Source organism: Ooceraea biroi, chromosome 13 (genome assembly GCF_003672135.1).
Source record: "Ooceraea biroi isolate clonal line C1 chromosome 13, Obir_v5.4, whole genome shotgun sequence".
Taxonomy (NCBI): domain Eukaryota; kingdom Metazoa; phylum Arthropoda; class Insecta; order Hymenoptera; family Formicidae; genus Ooceraea; species Ooceraea biroi.
The window spans coordinates 2,502,117-2,524,648 of NC_039518.1; the positions used below are offsets into that span (position 1 = coordinate 2,502,117).

The 22,532-nt window shown below is 38.0% G+C and overlaps 1 protein-coding gene and 1 pseudogene across 1 annotated transcript in view; both read right to left on the minus strand.

Annotated features, from left to right (window-relative positions):
• Positions 1-318: 318 nt before the first annotated feature.
• LOC113563218 lies at positions 319-11,887 on the minus strand (annotated as a pseudogene).
• A 1,771-nt stretch (positions 11,888-13,658) lies between these two features.
• The window catches only part of LOC105286004 (pre-rRNA-processing protein TSR1 homolog), a 64,827-nt gene continuing 55,953 nt past the window's right edge, over positions 13,659-22,532 (minus strand). The window contains 11 exon segments of the mRNA XM_026974692.1: positions 13,659-13,829; positions 13,987-14,194; positions 14,296-14,406; positions 14,498-14,758; positions 15,547-15,770; positions 15,929-16,099; positions 16,102-16,128; positions 16,232-16,394; positions 16,463-16,622; positions 16,624-16,656; positions 16,658-16,707. Of these exon segments, the coding sequence (XP_026830493.1) occupies positions 13,705-13,829; positions 13,987-14,194; positions 14,296-14,406; positions 14,498-14,758; positions 15,547-15,770; positions 15,929-16,099; positions 16,102-16,128; positions 16,232-16,394; positions 16,463-16,622; positions 16,624-16,656; positions 16,658-16,707 (1,533 nt within the window). The 3' untranslated portion in view covers positions 13,659-13,704.

A 22,532-nucleotide genomic window follows, 5' to 3' on the forward strand; every position in this document is an offset into this window, starting at 1 on the left:
CTGTCTGAAACATTTTTTCGTATCTCTTTTAGTTTTTTAAAAAATCGACTGTATAAATTAAAATGGGCCACCCTGTATATAAGCCAACTACCACTCACTGACTCATCAACGTGCAGCCCGAACCACTGCATCTATCGACTTGAAATTTTAAGGGTATATTCCTACTAGTACGTAGGTGCTCACTAAGGGTGGGTTTTCCGAAATTCCACCCCTAACGGGTGAGAAGGGGTAAAATGTGTTTTTATTTAATTCTACACATAATTCGCGGGCGAAGCCCGCGTGACGGGGGATGCTAGTGTATAATAAAACTGATTTCTAGTCTCTTAAGATTACGTTTTTATTTTCTTAATTTTTTCCTTTCAAGTATACTTTATTGTACTGCATTCTCATGTACCTAATGCTTTATTGTAAGTAAGAAAAGAATTTGAAGTTATTTTGCAATTTAACATGAAAAGTGCAACAATTTTACTGTTCAAAAAGCATTTAAAAAATCATATTAATACAATGACCATGAATATTTTGTTTTATATTGTAGTATAAGAGAATGTGAATATTATATTCTTAAAACAATGTTCACGAAATATATGATTATTAGTTCTTGGTTTGGCCGTTGGTACCTGGTGGCGCTGAGATCTTGGATCGCACAATGGCTGCCCATTAGCAGTCCATAGGTATATAGTCGAAGGTACGCACGTATATGTGTGTGTGCTCTCTCTCTCTCTTCTTTTTTACTTTTTGTTAGCCGCTGATAATGCATAATTAAAAATTGGTTTCCTCTACAATTTCATCAAGTTGGTCTGATAGTTAATTTTATATTAATTAGAATGTTCTTGCAACGTTATTTAATGATGCAATGCAGGTAATAAAAATGAAGTCTCCCTAATCATGTCGATGCATGAATTTTTCAAGATGGGCAAGATCAAGGCTTTTTAACTCTGTCTCCTTGATGTAACAATTTAAAATATAAAAGTTGAAGAGAAAAAAACGCAAGAGTGATGGAAACGTATAACAATATGATCTTTATCATATCATTCATACTCTAAAATACGTGTACAAGAGAAAATGTAGTATAAGAAAACTGCATCTCAGCACTTTTACACTAGATACAATATAAGAGTAAATTCTAGATACAAAAAAAGAGTAAATTGTGTCACAAAGCATAAAGCATTGGTCGACTGGAAGCTAATATGTAGCTGCAACGAATGCTTGGTATTCACTTTAATATAGCTTGAGCTAATAAAGCTAAAGAACACAGTAAACTTGTTTTATACAGCAAAGATATAGTAAAAACTCAACTCATTTCGCTCAAAGCATTTTGCAGAGGAAGAAAGTTACTCGGAATGCATTTTTGCCAAAATGTTTTACAAGATTGAAACGATCAGAACTTATCTCGTTTATCTGTTAGATCCTGGTCTCTCTTTCTCTCTTCTCACCACGATTGTCTTTCTGTATTATAACGATATATTAATTTATATGTACAATACAATAATCTTATATATCATTATAATTTATGTACAATTCTTTATTGCGCGTATAATTTCAGTTTGCACCGCTGAAAATGAAACGAGATTGTTCTTCGCGAATCTGAAAAATATCACATGGAGAGATCCAGGATGTCTGAAATATATCCAGAAGTATGAGCCCATATCCGTGCTGTATGCTTTCTTATTTATATTCACCGTATTATTCACGAGTGCCATTAACGTCCGATTCTTGAGTCACGATTACGTCGCGCGTGTGAGCTGCAAAACACTTGTAAACGCTGTGTATTATCATTAGGCATTTGCAGGGCGGCTTCAGGGGGTATGATAGATTACGTTTCGATTCGCGCTGGAAGTTACTTCGTAACTTCGTGAATCGCGTGCGCCAGGTATTCCACATTTTTCGACGTCACCCCAGCCATGGAGATGCGGCCGTCCTTGGTCAGATAAATGCTGAAATCCTTCGTGAGCTTCTCCACCTGTACCAGAAAATCGACGATGAATGAAATAACGGCGCAGTAATCAATCGTATCTATAAAAATCTTGTTTTTTTTTATTTTGAATAAGAATTAGTCAAAAGCATTGCTCTCTATGCTATATTATGGACGTATAATATATTGGGTTGTTCGGAAAGTTATTTCGTTTTTCAAGGAAAAATGAAAGGCGGTTTTTTCATATTTAGAATAAATTTTATTCAGTGATGTATTGGCCATTTTGTTCCACTACCTTTCGCCATCTTTCTGGCAACTTTAAGATTCCACGCTCATAGAAGTCCTTCTCCTTATTGACAAAAAATTGAAGCAAGTGATTTTTGACGCCTTCATTTGAATCGAAGTTTACATTGTTCAAAGAATTTTGTAGAGACCGGAACAAATGGTAATCGGATGGTGCCAGATCAGGAGAGTATGGTGGGTTGGTAGCACATCCCATCCAAGCTGTAAAAGCTTCTGGCGAGTGACCAAACTTGTGTGTGGTCTGGCATTGTCGTGATGGAATACGACACCTTTCCTATTCGCCAATTCTGGTCGCTTCTGCTTGATGGCAGCATCCAATTCATCCAGCTGACGACAATACACTTTCGAATCAATCGTCTGGTTGCTTGGTAGTAGCTCGAAAAATACGATTCCCTTCCAATCCCACCATACAGAAAGCATCATCTTCTTTTGATGAATATCTGCCTTGGATGTCGATTGAGCAGGTTCATCTTGCCTGGACCATGATCGTTTTCGCTTAACATTGTTGTAAACAATCCATTTTTCATCTCCAGTTATGATTCGCTTCAAAAATGGTTCATTTTCTTCACGTTTCAACAATGAATCGCAGATGGTAATGCGTCGAATCAAGTCAATTTCCTTTGAATTGTGTGGAACCCAAATATCGAGCTTTGAAACGAATCCAAGGCGTTTCAAATGATCGTAAACGGTCGAATTCGATAAATTTAACTTTTCAGCAATTTCGCGTGTTGTTATGCGACGGTTTGCATCCACCAGAGCCTTTATTTTCTCGTCATCAGCTTTAATTGGCCGACCTGAACGTGGTGCATCTTTCAAATCGAAATTTCCAGTACGAAATTTCGAAAACCAATTCTGACACTGACGTTCACTCAATACATCTTCTCCGTACACGGCACACAATTTTTTTCTCGCTTGCACTGCATTTTTACCCTTTCGGTAGTAAAAAAGCAAAATATTTCGAAAATGCTCACTTTGATTTTCCATGTTTGATGTGATGCCAAAAAACAATTACTTGACAGATCGCAACACAATAAGATACTATTGGGTTGTTCGGAAAGTTATTTCGTTTTTCAAGGAAAAATGAAGGCGGTTTTTTCATATTTAGAATAAATTTTATTCAGTGATGTATTGGCCATTTTGTTCCACTACCTTTCGCCATCTTTCTGGCAACTTTAAGATTCCACGCTCATAGAAGTCCTTCTCCTTATTGACAAAAAATTGAAGCAAGTGATTTTTGACGCCTTCATTTGAATCGAAGTTTACATTGTTCAAAGAATTTTGTAGAGACCGGAACAAATGGTAATCGGATGGTGCCAGATCAGGAGAGTATGGTGGGTGTGGTAGCACATCCCATCCAAGCTGTAAAAGCTTCTGGCGAGTGACCAAACTTGTGTGTGGTCTGGCATTGTCGTGATGGAATACGACACCTTTCCTATTCGCCAATTCGGTCGCTTCTGCTTGATGGCAGCATCCAATTCATCCAGCTGACGACAATACACTTTCGAATCAATCGTCTGGTTGCTTGGTAGTAGCTCGAAAAATACGATTCCCTTCCAATCCCACCATACAGAAAGCATCATCTTCTTTTGATGAATATCTGCCTTGGATGTCGATTGAGCAGGTTCATCTTGCCTGGACCATGATCGTTTTCGCTTAACATTGTTGTAAACAATCCATTTTCATCTCCATTATGATTTGCTTCAAAAATGGTTCATTTTCTTCACGTTCAACAATGAATCGCAGATGTAATGCGTCGAATCAAGTCAATTTCCTTTTGAATTGTGTGGAACCCAATATCGAGCTTTGAAACGAATCCAAGGCGTTTCAAATGATCGTAAACGGTCGAATTCGATAAATTTAACTTTTCAGCACTTTCGCGTGTTGTTATGCGACGGTTTGCATCGACCAGAGCCTTTATTTTCTCGTCATCAGCTTTAATTGGCCGACCTGAACGTGGTGCATCTTTCAAATCGAAATTTCCAGCACGAAATTTCGAAAACCAATTCTGACACTGACGTTCACTCAAACATCTTCTCCGTACACGGCACACAATTTTTTTCTCGCTTGACTGCATTTTACCCTTTCGGTAGTAAAAAAGCAAAATATTTCGAAAATGCTCACTTTGATTTTCCATGTTTGATGTGATGCCAAAAAAACAATTACTTGACAGATCGCAACACAATAAGATACTATTGGGTTGTTCGGAAAGTTATTTCGTTTTCTCAAGGAAAATGAAGGGCGGTTTTTTTCATATTAGAATAAATTTTATTCAGTGATGTATTGGCCATTTGTTTCACTACTTTCGCCATCTTTCTGGCAACTTAAGATTCCACGCTCATAGAAGTTCTTTCCTTATTGACAAAAAATTGAAGCAAGTGATTTTTGACGCCTTCATTTGATCGAAGTTTATATTGTTCGAAGAATTTTGTAGAGATCGAAACAAATGGTAATCGGATGGTGCCAGATCAGGAGAGTATGGTGGGTGTGGTAGCACATCCATCCAAGCTGTAAAAGCTTCTGGCGAGTGACCAAACTTGCGTGTGGTCTGGCATTGTCGTGATGGAATACGACACCTTTCCTATTCGCCAATTCTGGTCGCTTCTGCTTGATGGCAGCATCCAATTCATCCAGCTGACGACAATACACTTTCGAATCAATCGTCTGGTTGCTTGTAGTAGCTCGAAAAATACGATTCCTTCCAATCCCACCATACAGAAAGCATCATCTTCTTTTGATGAATATCTGCCTTGGATGTCGATTGAGCAGGTTCATCTTGCCTGGACCATGATCGTTTTCGCTTAACATTGTTGTAAACAATCCATTTTTCATCTCCAATTATGATTGCTTCAAAAATGGTTCATTTTCTTCACGTTTCAACAATGAATCGCAGATGGTAATGCGTCGAATCAAGTCAATTTCCTTTTGAATTGTGTGGAACCCAAATATCGAGCTTTGAAACGAATCCAAGGCGTTTCAAATGATCGTAAACGGTCGAATTCGATAAATTTAACTTTTCAGCAATTTCGCGTGTTGTTATGCGACGGTTTGCATCGACCAGAGCCTTTATTTTCTCGTCATCAGCTTTAATTGGCCGACCTGAACGTGGTGCATCTTTCAAATCGAAATTTCCAGCACGAAATTTCGAAAACCAATTCTGACACTGACGTTCACTCAAACATCTTCTCCGTACACGGCACACAATTTTTTTCTCGCTTGCACTGCATTTTTACCCTTTCGGTAGTAAAAAAGCAAAATATTTCGAAAATGCTCACTTTGATTTTCCATGTTTGATGTGATGCCAAAAAACAATTACTTGACAGATCGCAACACAATAAGATACTATTGGGTTGTTCGGAAAGTTATTTCGTTTTCTCAAGGAAAAATGAAGGGCGGTTTTTTTCATATTTAGAATAAATTTTATTCAGTGATGTATTGGCCATTTTGTTTCACTACCTTTCGCCATCTTTCTGGCAACTTTAAGATTCCACGCTCATAGAAGTTCTTCTCCTTATTGACAAAAAATTGAAGCAAGTGATTTTTGACGCCTTCATTTGAATCGAAGTTTATATTGTTCGAAGAATTTGTAGAATCGAAACAAATGGTAATCGGATGGTGCCAGATCAGGACAGATCGCAACACAATAAGATACTAAATGACGTCTGAAATGTCAGTTGTCAAAATATAAAACGAATTTGCCGCTTAGAGTAAGGTTAATTATCGAGGAACGCGACTAACGACATCTCTTTGTGAAAAACGAAATTACTTTCCGAACAACCCAATGTTTAATATTATAAACCTTGAGACAATTTTAATCTCAAGGAAAGACTTACTTCGTTCGGTTGAGGCCAGTGTAACAGAACATTCCGATCTGATCGGTGATGTGAGACCAGTTGCGGCTGCTGCCGTTCTTCTTCAGATTATCGCGCAGTTTCGTGGAACCGAAATGATGCGGTCGGCCATCCCCTTCACGTCGCGCAGCCACTCCTGTCGCAGCTCCGGAGTACTCAGAATCTCGTTGACGATACGAGCTCCGTAGATCGGCGGGTTCGAGTACATCGGCTGATCAGGATCTTCAACTGCGATAAAGTGCGCCAGCTTCGTCCTTGCTGGAAGTCACTAGAGTGAATGCTCCGACGCGTTCGCCTGAAAGAAGAAGGGATACTCAACTTGCTTTGGCTGTATACGTATATGTTCTGTTCAAAACGTGAACTTCGAGAAAATTTATTATTAATTATCGAGCTTAAGTAATTTATAAATATTATATTTATGTTTTGTGTACTTAATTATAGATTAGTATTTATCTGTATGCACCATAAGACCCATATTTTTGCGTAGGACTGAGATAAGCAATCTTGTGACCTCCTTAATAAACAGTCTGACCGCATAGGCATCCCTCGTAAGATCACCTGTGGAGGAACGAATCAGTATATAGATAATAAATTACACGTGTAACAAAGCAGGTATGCAAGATTTTTAAAAATAAATTCGACGATGTGAATTAGATAAAAGAAATAATTACATTAAAATTAAATTAAACTATATTAAATAAAGAAATATATATTCTACTACATTATAAAATTTTAATAAATTTTAATAAATTATAAAATTTATTAAAATATATTAAATAAAGAAATATATATTCTACTACATTATAAAATTTTAATAAATTTTATAATGTAGTAGAATATATATTTCTTTATTTAATATAGTTTAATTTAATTTTAATGTAATTATTTATACTTTGTATCTGATGTATAAATCTATTCATAAAATGATTGAGAAACTTGTAAGTAATCTTAGTTTGAAATTATAGATACCTGAGGCAAAGCCTTGGTACGCCATATCAAAAAATGGAAATAGATTCTTCTTCTAATCAGAATTGACAATTCCGCCACTGTTCCGGTTTAGGATCCACGCCAGTGGGATTGTGAGCACAGGCATGCAGAAGGATTATCGATCTCTCGGAATATTCTATCAATGAAACACCATGTACCGATAAATAAGATATTAATCCTAACAGCTGTTATAACGTTAATCAACATAATACGGTACTTTGCATTTAATTTGTGCAGTTAATTTTAGGTGAACGTATCCTCGTGGAATTCTCATCCCAACTCTTACTATTATTTGTTACATTAATTGTTAAGAATATCGTTTCATTAATATTTCATATTCTTGTATTAACATAAATAGAAAGAGAGAGAGTATTAGTCAATTTAATTAACGATACTTCAATTCTTCTAATTGATAATAATCTTTCAGACATTTTTTCTGTATCAGTAGAAGCATCAACATTTTAAGAAATAACACTTTTCTTTACTAAAAATTGTTTACTAACGGATATGTCTTCCACATCCTTTGAAATCCAGGCCGCAGGTGCTTGGATCATAGTAGCGGTAAGACTTGACGGTAAGACGGAAGTCTGATAGAGGACCATGATTCCCCACGAAGGAGTCGGCAATAAATCTCTTTATTGCCGGGAAATGACGAGACAGAAATTGCGCGCGAGAAATAGGGAACCAGTACCAGAGATTCCTTGAACAGTCGCATTCTAAAAACAAGAAATAGAATCTCTATTGAGAGGAAGCTTCTAAGGTACATTATTTTACATTATTTTTTTGTAATAATCACCAGTCCATTCGCGACGACCTCGTTTCCTCGCCGAGAGCCAGATTAATACTATGTTGACAAAACTCGCCGTTGCCAGAAATTGCAGAGTATTCCTTGTCCATTTTTTGCTCCGTATCTTTTCTTCTGCCTGCGAGATGTGTTTATTATTATACCGTTGTATTGATCGTAAATATGTTACATCTTTGTTGCTATATTCATTTTGATACAATTATATAACATTTTTTCAGTTTACATTATTATGCTAATAGCATGTATATAACTTATTAATTCCATATAAGCTTGACGTTCATAAACTGACCTTGCGGACACTCGGGAGAACGTATGGTTTGCCATTGTCGTCTCTGTAAGCACCAGCGCTAAATTGATCTTCTTTGGATTCTGGTCCTTCTTGAATGCTTCAGTGACTCCCAAAATGGCATCTGGTGGCCCCATTTCTACGTGGGACCACCATGAGCTGCAACTCAGAGACATATCTTCTGACTTGTTCTATCTCGACTTGTGTTCTACAACTTGCAATCTGTTAGATTTATATCAGAGAGATAAGACAAATCATCTTTGCATGAGCCAGTTGCCAATCGCTAACGTATAAATAACAGATGCTATCTAATCACAAAATAAATTTGCAGATTGTAAGAAAACATCTACAGAGGTAAAAACCAAGTATTGTTTAATGGATAATTACAATTTGTGAGATAATTTAATATCAGACTCATTGTTGCTTTAATTACATTTTTCACATTTCTTACATCATATATACACTAAACACTACATAAGAGTACTACAAAAGAAAACTTGAAAAATGGAGAAAGTAGAAGGAAACTTTAGAATGAGTCTAATCCATTAAAACATTTGCTCATCTGAACTTTACTCTTCATACTTGTCGCATTCAGGTAATGACAGAAAATCTGGAACTTTGAACAGACGTACAAGAAAGACACATGATTAAGCAGAATCAGTTTTGTTTAACCAATTGTGTGTAGAATTTTCTAAATACAGGGCAGACAAGTATATTTTCAAAATGAAACAGTACAGAGAACGCGCACAGCATAAGCAGGCGGAATCAGCTTATTACTGACGATTAAACGTCATTGCTGATAATCGATCGATCAATCAATCAAAACGTTTCCTCTATCAATGCACTAAAATTAGAAATAATGACTAATGACTAAGGCATGGAAAACATCTACAGAGTTAAAAACCAAGTATTGTTTGATGGATAATTACAATTGTGAGATAATTTAATGTCAGACTCATTGTTGCTTTAATTACATTTTTCACATTTCTTACATCATATATACACTAAACACTACATAAGAGTACTACAAAAGAAAACTTGAAAAATGGAGAAAGTAGAAGGAAACTTTAGAATGAGTCTAATCCATTTAAAACATTTGCTCATCTGAACTTTACTCTTCATACTTGTCGCATTCAAGGTAATGAACAGAACAATCTGGAACTTTGAACAGACGTACAAGAAAGACACATGATTAAGCAGAATCAGTTTTGTTTAACCAATTGTGTGTAGAATTTTCTAAATACAGGGCAGACAAGTATATTTTCAAAATGAAACAGTACAGAGAACGCGCACAGCATAAGCAGGCGGAATCAGCTTATTACTGACGATTAAACGTCATTGCTGATAATCGATCGATCAATCAATCAAAACGTTTCCTCTATCAATGCACTAAAATTAGAAATAATGAATAATGACTAAGGCATGGAAAACATCTACAGAGTTAAAAAACCAAGTATTGTTTGATGGATAATTACAATTTGTGAGATAATTTAATGTCAGACTCATTGTTGCTTTAATTACATTTTTCACATTTCTTACATCATATATACACTAAACACTAGATAAGAGTACTACAAAAGAAAACTTGAAAAATGGAGAAAGTAGAAGGAAACTTTAGAATGAGTCTAATCCATTTAAAACATTTGCTCATCTGGACTTTACTCTTCATACTTGTCGCATTCAAGGTAATGAACAGAACAATCTGGAACTTTGAACAGACGTACAAGAAAGACACATGATTAAGCAGAATCAGTTTTGTTTAACCAATTGTGTGTAGAATTTTCTAAATACAGGGCAGACAAGTATATTTTCAAAATGAAACAGTACAGAGAACGCGCACAGCATAAGCAGGCGGAATCAGCTTATTACTGACGATTAAACGTCATTGCTGATAATCGATCGATCAATCAATCAAAACGTTTCCTCTATCAATGCACTAAAATTAGAAATAATGAATAATGACTAAGGCATGGAAAACATCTACAGAGTTAAAAAACCAAGTATTGTTTAATGGATAATTACAATTTGTGAGATAATTTAATATCAGACTCATTGTTGCTTTAATTACATTTTTCACATTTCTTACATCATATATACACTAAACACTACATAAGAGTACTACAAAAGAAAACTTGAAAAATGGAGAAAGTAGAAGGAAACTTTAGAATGAGTCTAATCCATTTAAAACATTTGCTCATCTGAACTTTACTCTTCATACTTGTCGCATTCAAGGTAATGAACAGAACAATCTGGAACTTTGAACAGACGTACAAGAAAGACACATGATTAAGCAGAATCAGTTTTGTTTAACCAATTGTGTGTAGAATTTTCTAAATACAGGGCAGACAAGTATATTTTCAAAATGAAACAGTACAGAGAACGCGCACAGCATAAGCAGGCGGAATCAGCTTATTACTGACGATTAAACGTCATTGCTGATAATCGATCGATCAATCAATCAAAACGTTTCCTCTATCAATGCACTAAAATTAGAAATAATGAATAATGACTAAGGCATGGAAAACATCTACAGAGTTAAAAAACCAAGTATTGTTTGATGGATAATTACAATTTGTGAGATAATTTAATGTCAGACTCATTGTTGCTTTAATTACATTTTTCACATTTCTTACATCATATATACACTAAACACTAGATAAGAGTACTACAAAAGAAAACTTGAAAAATGGAGAAAGTAGAAGGAAACTTTAGAATGAGTCTAATCCATTTAAAACATTTGCTCATCTGAACTTTACTCTTCATACTTGTCGCATTCAAGGTAATGAACAGAACAATCTGGAACTTTGAACAGACGTACAAGAAAGACACATGATTAAGCAGAATCAGTTTTGTTTAACCAATTGTGTGTAGAATTTTCTAAATACAGGGCAGACAAGTATATTTTCAAAATGAAACAGTACAGAGAACGCGCACAGCATAAGCAGGCGGAATCAGCTTATTACTGACGATTAAACGTCATTGCTGATAATCGATCGATCAATCAATCAAAACGTTTCCTCTATCAATGCACTAAAATTAGAAATAATGACTAATGACTAAGGCACGGAATAACAGCGGCAATGGAATCTCTCAAGGAACAAATTTCAAGGAAAATGCAAATTTCTCGAAAACCGACTTGCGTGAAGGTCGAAAGGTCACGCGCTCTGGAGAGTCTCTCACCTAGAGGATCTCATAGCCATCGATAGAGAATTGCAGGTACCCTTCAAGAGATTGCCGGTGGTAGCGATCAGTCTCGTGGTGTGCGCCATGTAGAACACTTTTGTTCGCGTTGTTTTCTCTCTCTGTCGAACCCGGACGTGATCTAACCTCGGTAGGCCGGGACACCAAGTGGATCGGCACGCTCGTGCACGCGGACAACGTGCCAGTTGTCGGACCGACTTGGCCGACCCGTTAGATGTCACATGATTGGCGGGAAACGCAGCAAGGTTATCACGAGCGCGCTATCAGCGCCGATACCGCGTGCTGACGTAACCGTTTCTCATGATTTTTGCGTTCCACCATCCCCGCGCCCCCTCGTGAAACAGGGCGCCGCGGCATTACGCTCGCGTTGCGTCACGCGTTCTCGCTCGTGACGAAATTTTAACCCGACAGCTCGCGCACGGCAAGTCGAACACGTGCGCGCGAGCTGCGCGATCTACGGGGTGTTGCGATCGCGCACGTTTTGCAGCAGTGCGATTTTCGCGACGTTCGCTAGCCGCATTTCTCTCTCCTGTCGGGATATTGCACGTATGTACAATCGTTTTATTTGCTATAAAATAAGAAAAGTGCAGTTGTAAAAAAGAAGGTGCAGATAATTCATAAACATTTGTCTTGGTTGTTTAATCATTTGTACTCGATCGGTCTGTGTCTATCAGTTTTATGCTAGAGAGGAACTTGGTCAGCTACAGGAGTGACGATTTCCTTTTTAGATTAACCTAAGATTGTAATATAATGAACATTCTATTAATATATTAACCTTCATATACAGGGTGTTTCCTCTAACTGTAGCACTTAGAATATCTCTGCTTCCTTTGATGATATGAAAAAGTCAAAGGACGAAAATTGTTCGATTCAAAGAGACTAGTACTCCGGTAAGAAAATAATTTTTTTTAATGTGACCTTTCACAAGATATCAAGGTCATCAACATTTTTTTAAACGAGATGGTATATTTTCCTTAACGAAATGATGTAGCTTGTAAAAAAACAAATTCAACCGTACAGAATATGTTGACCTTCAAATGACTTTGAACCACAAAAATCACGTTTAGGAAAAGAAACTCTATTGTATGTATAACTACAAAGATATACCTTTTTTACAGATGTTCGAAATGATCACCGTTTACTTCCATACACTTTCGAATTCGATGAATAAACGATTGTTTTACGTTTTTCAGAGATTCCGGAGTAATTGCGGTGCACGCACGCTGAATTCTTTCTCGCATATCTTCAGGTGTTGTCGGAATATCGCGATAAACTTCATTTTTTAGGTGCCCCCAAAGAAAAAAATCAAGAGGCGTAAGATCTGGTGATCGAGCCGGCCAAGAAATTCTTCCACCACGTCCGATCCAGCGATCAGGAAATGATTCGTTGAGTATGTTCCGTGCAAATGAAGTTTATCGCGATATTCCGACAACACCTGGAGATATGCGAGAAAGAATTCAGCGTGCGTGCACCGCAATTACTCCGGAATCTCTCAAAAACGTAAAACAATCGTTTATTCATCGAAAGTGTATGGAAGTAAACGGTGATCATTTCGAACATCTGTAAAAAAGGTATATCTTTGTAGTTATACATACAATAAATAGAGTTTCTTTTCCTAAACGTGATTTTTGTGGTTCAAAGTCATTTGAAGGTCAACGTATTCTGTATGGTTGAATTTGTTTTTTTACAAGCTACATCATTTCGTTAAGGAAAATATACCATCTCATTTAAAAAAATGTTCATGACCTTGATATCTTGTGAAAGGTCACATTAAAAAAAATAATTTTCTTACCAGAGTACTAGTCTCTTTGAATCGAACAATTTTCGTCCTTTGACTTTTTTCATATCATCAAAGGAAGCAGAGATATTCTAAGTGCTACAGTTAGAGGAAACACCCTGTATAGCTAAAGAAAAAGAGTTTATTCTATTTGCCGCTAAGTCGTGTTTTTAAGTGCTATTTAAAAACAAAAAATTTGCCTTAATTACTCAGTTGTATCATCTCGATTTAAAATTTGCATTAGCAGAGTAGCGCCTCAGCGGGTTTTGTTGAAATTAAAATTCACGCAACTCGCGTTAGTCGCTGAATAACTGCTCGTTCAATGAATCATGTTCTCGAATCACTAGGTTTGTTCTTTTTCACTGCACTTCTGAACTAATGCAATAAGTTAGAATGAAAGAAATTTGTTTCACTCTAACTTATTGCGCTAGTTCAAAAGTGCAGCGATAAAGAACAAACTTATTGTTCTTTCTACAAAACTATAAACACAGTTGTGCCTAATACATTTTAGCAAGTGGATTGATAACGTATAATAAATGTAAATGTATAAGATATATATAATATTTTGCAATAATTTGAATAGAATTACATGATTGTATGCAATGGCTCATATGACCATTTAGGGAAAACTCGTTTGTACAGGTTCATTAGCACTGTGTCTTGCGATTTCAGCTGTCCGTTGAAGATACACTTCATGTGACCATGTGTGCCTGTAAGGAATCATGAATACGTCTAATGATACATCTAAATATTACAAAAATAGTAGCAAATATAAAGTAAACATAAAAGGAGTTTGTTTGAAAATTACACATCACAAATATTAATCAAACACAAAGAAGATTTGCTTGAAAATAATTGATCGCTCACCAAGAGGTTCCTTTATGTGGCCTCTGCGTCCATATTTCGTCCTCAATTGAATAGGCTTGAACCATTCGATGTCCTCGCGATGGAAGAACATGAAACGCACCACCACCGATCTCTTATTCACCTTATATGGATGGCCGCTCAGAACGACTCGTTTCAGGACGACTCTGTTGGGATCGGAAGACAGAACGCTTCCGGTTGCGATCAATTCCTAAAATAATCCCCAATATTGTTATTTTTCTTTAATATCAGCATTATTTTCGTCAGGCAGTTTTAACGTAATATTGATGATAATATTAACGAAATACGTACGAGCTTGCCGTCCTGATTTTCGACATAACAGAGAATTGGACACGGTGAGAAAGTGACTGGCGCATACATGCTCGCCACGACGGTACTGTCAGGATGAAAGTATCTCTCGTACTAAAGAAAAAAATATTTATGAGATCTGCATATATATCATAAAATATATTTAATTACAAAAATATTAAATGAGAACCGTGTACATGATTACCTTATGCTTGGTGCCGTTCGTGTGTTGGCTGAATATCGGAGATGCCACGAATCGCCTGAATCCACACTGAAATATCAGTCTTTCCTTCGACTTGATCGGCTGCGCAGTACTATTCGAATGCTTCAACAAGACGTTCAGAAGGGACATCTTGCGCTCAAATTCGAGCAAGCCGACTACTATCAGCGGTTGAGTCCCAGTCGCGAACGTCTTGAAAACCTCTTTTTGCACCCGCGCAATGTAGATCTTGACGTACTGTCCCGGCTAAAATCGCACAAAACGTAAATAGTACACACTTAAGGGGGAGCCTGCTTTAGAACGCTGAAAATAAGGTATATTTTACGAATTGTTTTTGGAGAAACTATACAGCGGATCGTTATAAAACTTTGATGCATTTATTAGTACATGTTTAAAGATAAAAAAAATTATTTTTGATTTGAATATATCGCCTGTAGAGGTCGTCCTGGAGAAATCTTAGTGCAGCCGCGTCGCCGGCATTGCAAATTGCTGAGCATTCTCCTGCCTCCAAATTTCGTCTGAACTGAAAAATTGAAATATGTTCTCGTTATTTATGAATTCCCATCGTCGATGAACCAGAGAGAAGAAAAAAGTTGAAAAGTGCCAAAATGGTGGAGCTTAGAACACAAAAGTACGATTTTTAGGCAAAGTTTTGGAACTTTTTCATGCAAAAATAATTGTTTAACTTAATGTTTTTATGAATATTAAAGGTTCATCGACGATGGGAATTCATAAATAACGAGAAAATATTTCAATTTTTCAGTTTGGATGAAATTTGGAGGCAGGAGAATGCTCACCAATTTACAATGCCTCCAGGACGACCTCTACAGGCGATATATTCAAATAAAAAAATAATTTTTTTATCTTTAAACATGTACTAATAAATGCATCAAAGTTTTATAATGATCCGCTGTATAGTTTCTACAAAAAAATTCGTAAAATTATACCTCATTTTCAACGTTCTAAAGCAGGCTCCCCCTTAATATGAAAGTTTGATGAAGACTGTAAGAGAGAATTTTTCCTGATCTGCATACCGTGACTCCTTCGATGTCCTCGATTTCTTTGTAAATGCGTTTTCGTCTGCGATTGTAGTCCGCGAACTCGATTATCCGGGCGTAATCAGTAGGAAGATTTTCCTTTACATCCCACGGACTCGTGCGAAACGATTCGAGACCGCGATATTTTTGAAATCTTACTTTAGCCAATACGCCGCCAGGAGTATCCACTTCATCCGGAAATTGTGCGTCCAATTTTGCTTCTACATATCATGAAACAATTGTTATTAGTACTACGATAATCGCAAAAATACGGTATGCGTATACGGAAGGAAAGCATTTATAAAATTATAACTTTAAGTCATGAAGAAGATACACATATTACGTAAAAATTTATGTTACACAGCCTATATACATTTACCTTTGAATTTTTCCATCGCTTGGTTCTCTTCAAGCACATCGATATCTCGATCGTAACGTTCACCATCCACTCCCGATTCTGATATCGTAATAGTTTCGTACTCTTCATCGTCTTCCAAGTCTTTGATACTGTCTACTTCAGATCTCACTTCCTCCATAGACACATCCTCGACTCGTCCTCTGAACCTTCACCAAGACTTACTGAAAAAAAACAGAAATTTTTCAAGGAAACAAAGAAAAAAATCTGATCTAATTCAAAGGAGAAGAGAAGACAGGAGACAAAAGATAAGACGGTAAGAAATACCTCCATCTTCGTCTGGTATCCATGCAGCTTGATACTCTGACGTTCCTCGAGGTACAAGTTTGGTAATCTTTCTCTTTGCTACTGCTTCCGCCAATTCCTCCTCCGTGGGCCATGTTTGTTCGGCGTCCATTGGATCAGGAATACACTCACTCTCGAGAGATTCCTACAAGTTTTAACGTATTTTAAATATAAGCATAGTCGCATCGACCATACGCATTAGTATATGGAAACCTGTTTTTCAGGATCCGGAAATTCGGTGCTTTTAATTCTTGGACAATCTTCTTGAATCTCCATTTGATCATCGCCGGAAGAACACCTTGCACGCTCAGCGTGTTCAATCGGATGCGGATCATCCAGTATTTCGATACGTGACATTGATAGTCGCCGAAGCCGGTATATGAACCAAGCCGTTAACCGATAGCGGGCGTGCCTAGCAAATACCCGGTGACTGCGAGAGTTCCGGAATCAAGAGAGTCCTGCTTCGACGAAAAACAACCACATGGTATTAAACATTGTGCTATTGATATGTAGATAACGCTTGGAATGTATTAGGGGTGTGATTTAGTTTTGAGGGTTTTTTTGCTCAAAAAACGCTGATTTAGTTTTGAGGGTTTTTTTTGCTCAAAAACGCATGTATTTAAATATGATAATGAATGAATACCTTAATCAAAATATTTTCCTTCGTTTTCTATAACTTTTTCCCATCTTTCTGGCAAGAGATGGATTCCACCACGATAAAATGACTCTTCTTTTCAGTTGATCCATTCGTCGACGATTTAGTTTTGAGGGTTTTTTTTGCTCAAAAACGCATGTATTTAAATATGATAATGAATGAATACCTTAATCAAAATATTTTCCTTCGTTTTCTATAACTTTTCCCATCTTTCTGCAAGAGATGGATTCCACCACGATAAAATGACTCTTCTTTCAGTTGATCCATTCGTCGACGAATTTTCGCACTTCTTCCAAATTATGAAAGTGTGTATCCTCTAAAGCGTGTTGCATCCACCGGAACAAAATCGCATGGAGCAATGTCCGGAGAATACGCGGGGTGGGTAAGATGCCATTCAAGCTCTAATAGTGTTTGTTTCACTGATAACGCAACGTCAGGTCGAGCGTTGTCACGAAGAAGAATCACTTTCCGTCGTTTACTCGCAATTGTGGTCGTCCAATGCTTGCTTCAACTTGTACAATTGGTGTCGATAACCATCAGCCGTGACAGTCTCGTGCGGATTTAACAGCTCATACACTATCCCACCAAATACAGAGCATTACTTTTGAACCGTGAATATTGCGTCTCGGAGTGGATGTTGATGGTTCGCCTGGATCCACCCATGATTTTCTGCTCGGATTATCAAAATAGATCCACTTTTCATCCCCAGTAACAATCCGAGACAAAAGACTCTTCTTTTGCCTGGCGATCAACGAAATGCAAATGTTCAAATGGCACTTTCCGATAAATGTCGAACCCATTTCCCTTCTTCTGAATTTTCCCATTTCATGTAAATGTTTGGCAACTGTTGTACGATCAACATTTAATGCTCTGGCAAGAGATGGATTCCACCACGATAAAATGACTCTTCTTCAGTTGATCCATTCGTCGACGAATTTTCGCACTTCTTCAAATTATCAAAGTGTGTATCCTCTAAAGCGTGTTGCATCGACCGGAACATAATAATCGCATGGAGCAATGTCCGGAGAAGACTTGCCATTCAAGCTCTATAGTGTTTGTTTCACTGATAACGCAACGTGAGGTCGAGCGTTGTCACGAAGAAGAATCACTTTCCGTCGTTTACTCGCAATTGGTGGTCGTTTTTGTCCAATGCTTGCTTCAACTTGTACAATTGGTGTCGATAACGATCAGCCGTGACAGTCTCGTGCGGATTTAACAGCTCATAGTACACTATCCCACCAAATACAGAGCATTACTTTTGAACCGTGAATATTGCGTCTCGGAGTGGATGTTGATGGTTCGCCTGGATCCACCCATGATTTTCCGCGTTTCGGATTATCAAAATAGATCCACTTTCATCCCCAGTAACAATCCGAGACAAAAGACTCTTCTTTCTTTGCCTGGCGATCAACGAAATGCAAATGTTCACATGGCACTTTCCGATAATTGATGTCGAACCCATTTCCCTTCCTTCTGAAGTTTTCCCATTTCATGTAAATGTTTGGCAACTGTTGTACGATCAACATTTAATGCTCTGGCAAGAGATGGATTCCACCACGATAAAATGACTCTTCTTTTGAGTCGAGCCATTCGTCGACGAATTTTCGCACTTCTTCGAAATTATCAAAGTGTGTATCCTCTAAAGCGTGTTGCATCGACCGGAACAAATAATAATCGCATGGAGCAATGTCCGGAGAAGACTTGCCATTCAAGCTCTAATAGTGTTTCTTTCACTGATAACGCAACGTCAGGTCGAGCGTTGTCACGAAGAAGAATTACTTTCCGTCGTTTGCTCGCAATTGGTGGTCGTTTTTCGTCAATGCTTGCTTCAACTTGTACAATTGGTGTCGATAACCATCAGCCGTGACAGTCTCGTGCGGATTTAACAGCTCATAGTACACTATCCCACGAATACAGAGCATTACTTTTGAACCGTGAATATTGCGTCTCGGAGTGGATGTTGATGGTTCGCCTGGATCCACCCATGATTTTCTGCGTTTCGGATTATCAAAATAGATCCACTTTTCATCCCCAGTAACAATCCGAGACAAAAGACTCTTCTTTTTTGCCTGGCGATCAACGAAATGCAAATGTTCAAATGGCACTTTCCGATAATTGATGTCGAACCCATTTCCCTTCTTTCTGAATTTTTCCCATTTCATGTAAATGTTTGGAACTGTTGTACGATCAACATTTAATGCTCTGGCAAGAGATGGATTCCACCACGATAAAATGACTCTTCTTTTCAGTTGATCCATTCGTCGACGAATTTTCGCACTTCTTCAAATTATCAAAGTGTGTATCCTCTAAAGCGTGTTGCATCGACCGGAACAAATAATAATCGCATGGAGCAATGTCCGGAGTAAGACTTGCCATTCAAGCTCTAATAGTGTTTGTTTCACTGATAACGCAACGTGAGGTCGAGCGTTGTCACGAAGAAGAATCACTTTCCGTCGTTTACTCGCAATTGGTGGTCGTTTTTGGTCCAATGCTTGCTTCAACTTGTACAATTGGTGTCGATAACGATCAGCCGTGACAGTCTCGTGCGGATTTAACAGCTCATAGTACACTATCCCACCAAATACAGAGCATTACTTTTGAACCGTGAATATTGCGTCTCGGAGTGGATGTGATGGTTCGCCTGGATCCACCCATGATTTTCTGCGTTTCGGATTATCAAAATAGATCCACTTTTCATCCCCAGTAACAATCCGAGACAAAAGACTCTTCTTTCTTTGCCTGGCGATCAACGAAATGCAAATGTTCAAATGGCACTTTCCGATAATTGATGTCGAACCCATTTCCCTTCTTTCTGAATTTTTCCCATTTCATGTAAATGTTTGGTAACTGTTGTACGATCGACATTTAATGCTCTGGCAAGTTCTGAAGTGGATCGTGTTGGATTTTCGTCCAATAATGCTTGCAAATCTGCATTTTCAAGCTTTCTTGGTTGTCCCGAGCGTTCTTTGTCCTTCGCATCAGTATCACCACTTTTAAAGCGTCTAAACCAGTATTCACACGTCTTAATTGATGGGGCAGAATCGCCATAAGTTTCCACAAAGAATTTTATAACCGTCAGCCCGCAGTTTTCTTTTGATTAAAAAACAAAAGCAACGCATGTCGAAAATGCTGTTTCGGAAGTTGCATTTTTACGATGATATAAACACGACTGTTATTGCATCTATTGCTATAATGCTACTAAATGTCATGGATAATGTCAACACTGTAAGAAACAACAGTTATCGGAAACAGCTATTGGAACAAACTGATACTACAGCCATCTGTTGCAAAACCCTCAAAACTAAATCATACTCCTAACATATCGTAAACATTCTCCGTACACAGTTTTACATTTGTATCTCGTATCGCTCTCTCTCTCTCTCTCTCTCATATCAAAGAAATCGATAAGTGGTGCGTACGATATTCAAACGTGTCAAGTGCAGGGGGAGAGGGGGTAAGCCGCGGAGAAGGTTTTGTAACGAACTCGCGCGACGCGTTGCGAATTATTACTGGCGGAAATATTTATCTCGCGCCGTAGCGTGGTACGGTGTGTTCGTTAAAAGTCTTCGGCTTAACTACCTACTGGTAACGCGATCGCTTACGTCGATTAAGGCAACATGTGTTCGAGGAGTGTGTAAACATAGTCATTGAGTTTCAAAGTACAAGAGCAAACGTGCCTCGACGTTACCGTGCGTTGTAAGACATACCGTCCGTGTTACTCTACTGTTCGTTAATTTAAACGAACGTGTAGTTATAAGTTATGTTGGGGGGTCTGTACGGTCGCCACTTTACATTTTGCAAAGACTTTTTCGCGCCCACGTAGAACTCGATGATCAGCTGTTTAATCCAAAATTTGTGGCGGATGATAGGAAACACTGTCATCGTACTCTGGTAAAGATCGATGGTTCTTTAAGAGCTTTTTTTGTCGTTTGATAAACGAGTCTCAGAAGAGAATTGTGATAACAATGACAGAAAAATTGAAGTCATTAATAATTGCGAAAGAGCGAAATAGTAAATTGGATTATTCCGAATACACGCAATCATGGATACACTCCGCAAAAGTATGTTTTAATATTTAAGTATTGCATAAGAAAGAAGAAGGAATATGATTTATAGAGGAAAAAAGATTGAACCATTACCATCGCGGGGTCTAGGCACATGCATTTTACATATAAATTACGAGCAGTTTCAAAAAGCTATTCAGCAATACTGAAAGCAACGGAAATTGAATCGCAATCTTGTGGAAAGAAATAATGGCGGGGAAAAGGAAAGGAGATACCGATAATGAAGTGAAAGAGAAGAAAGATGTCAAGATGATGTCTGGTAAATCTCGGCCGGAAAGCTGCTCTTCAGCGAAAGAAGGGACGAAGAAAAATACCTCTCCTTCTTGTCGCAGTTGTGACAGAGATGTTTTATGAGATCCTCAAACGATAACATTAAATACGGCCTGTTTATTTATCGCTCCAGATTCGAGTTTGTTTTAGAAATACTCGGTGTCGTGTGAATAATACCTGCATCTGTTGGCCTAGATAACGAGCTCTGACAGTGTTCGTGGAAGAGGGGAGGGAGAGAGAGAGAGAGACGCGAACGAAGGCGAATGGATCTGGAGGGAATGGAAAGCGAGAAAGAAAAAGAGGAAGAAATACGAGAAAAAGAGAGAAAGAGAGACGAAGAGATTAGTCATGTTTCATTATAAATACCATCGCAGTTGAGAAGCCGGTCGAGCAAGTTTTATCTTGTCCACAATATGCTTTTAGGAGAACCAGCCTTTCCTGTCATCGATCATTTACTTTTTTACAGAGGATCGACCTCGGATGTTATTAGCTTTTGACTCTTTTTTTACGGGGCGTAGCACTTATTACATCGTTTAACGTGTTCGAGTGTGCCGAGAGAGCGCGAGAGCGCACGGAGAAATATACTGTTTTAAATTAATTGTTTCCGAGGCACGCCATTCTCGAGAATGCGCTCGGCCGCAATAAAAGGGCAATAAAAATGCAATAAAAATGCGCTTTCGTCGAGATGCCGGTTACCGCCCAAGATACATTATTCGTCTCTCTTGTATCGCTCTTTATCGCGTACAGGAGGGCTATAGGCAAGATTATACTCTTATCAGAATGTAAACTTGGCTTCATAAGCCTCACAGACATAGTGCGATAAATTTGTCTCCTAACTAACGTAACTCCCCAACTAGTTTTACATTCGAGATTTATGCAATCGATTTCGTTACACAAGTAACGTATATTTTATCTTGTAAGCCGTATTATATAAATGTTTCGACGGTTACTTAGTTTTTCTTCTGGAATGCGTGCGTACATTTATCGTTATCGTGACAACAGTCGGCCGGAGTGATGGCTATTAGCGTACGATCGTATTCGAGAAGGCGAGCTTTTTAACGATGCCCTAAAGTCAACTCGGGAATGGCTTATCGTGTCCGCGCCGGATACATAGCATACTCGAGGCACTTGTCTGAATACGTGTTATAATCTACTAATACCTCAGTATTCAGATATTGTAAGAAAGTAGGACACGACGGTCGAGGGAAGGAGGCCGAAAGACGCGGAGTGGGGGGGGGGGGGAGGGTTGTTATAGAGTTTATAAAGAGAGCCATTACGTTTCTGTGCCTGTGAA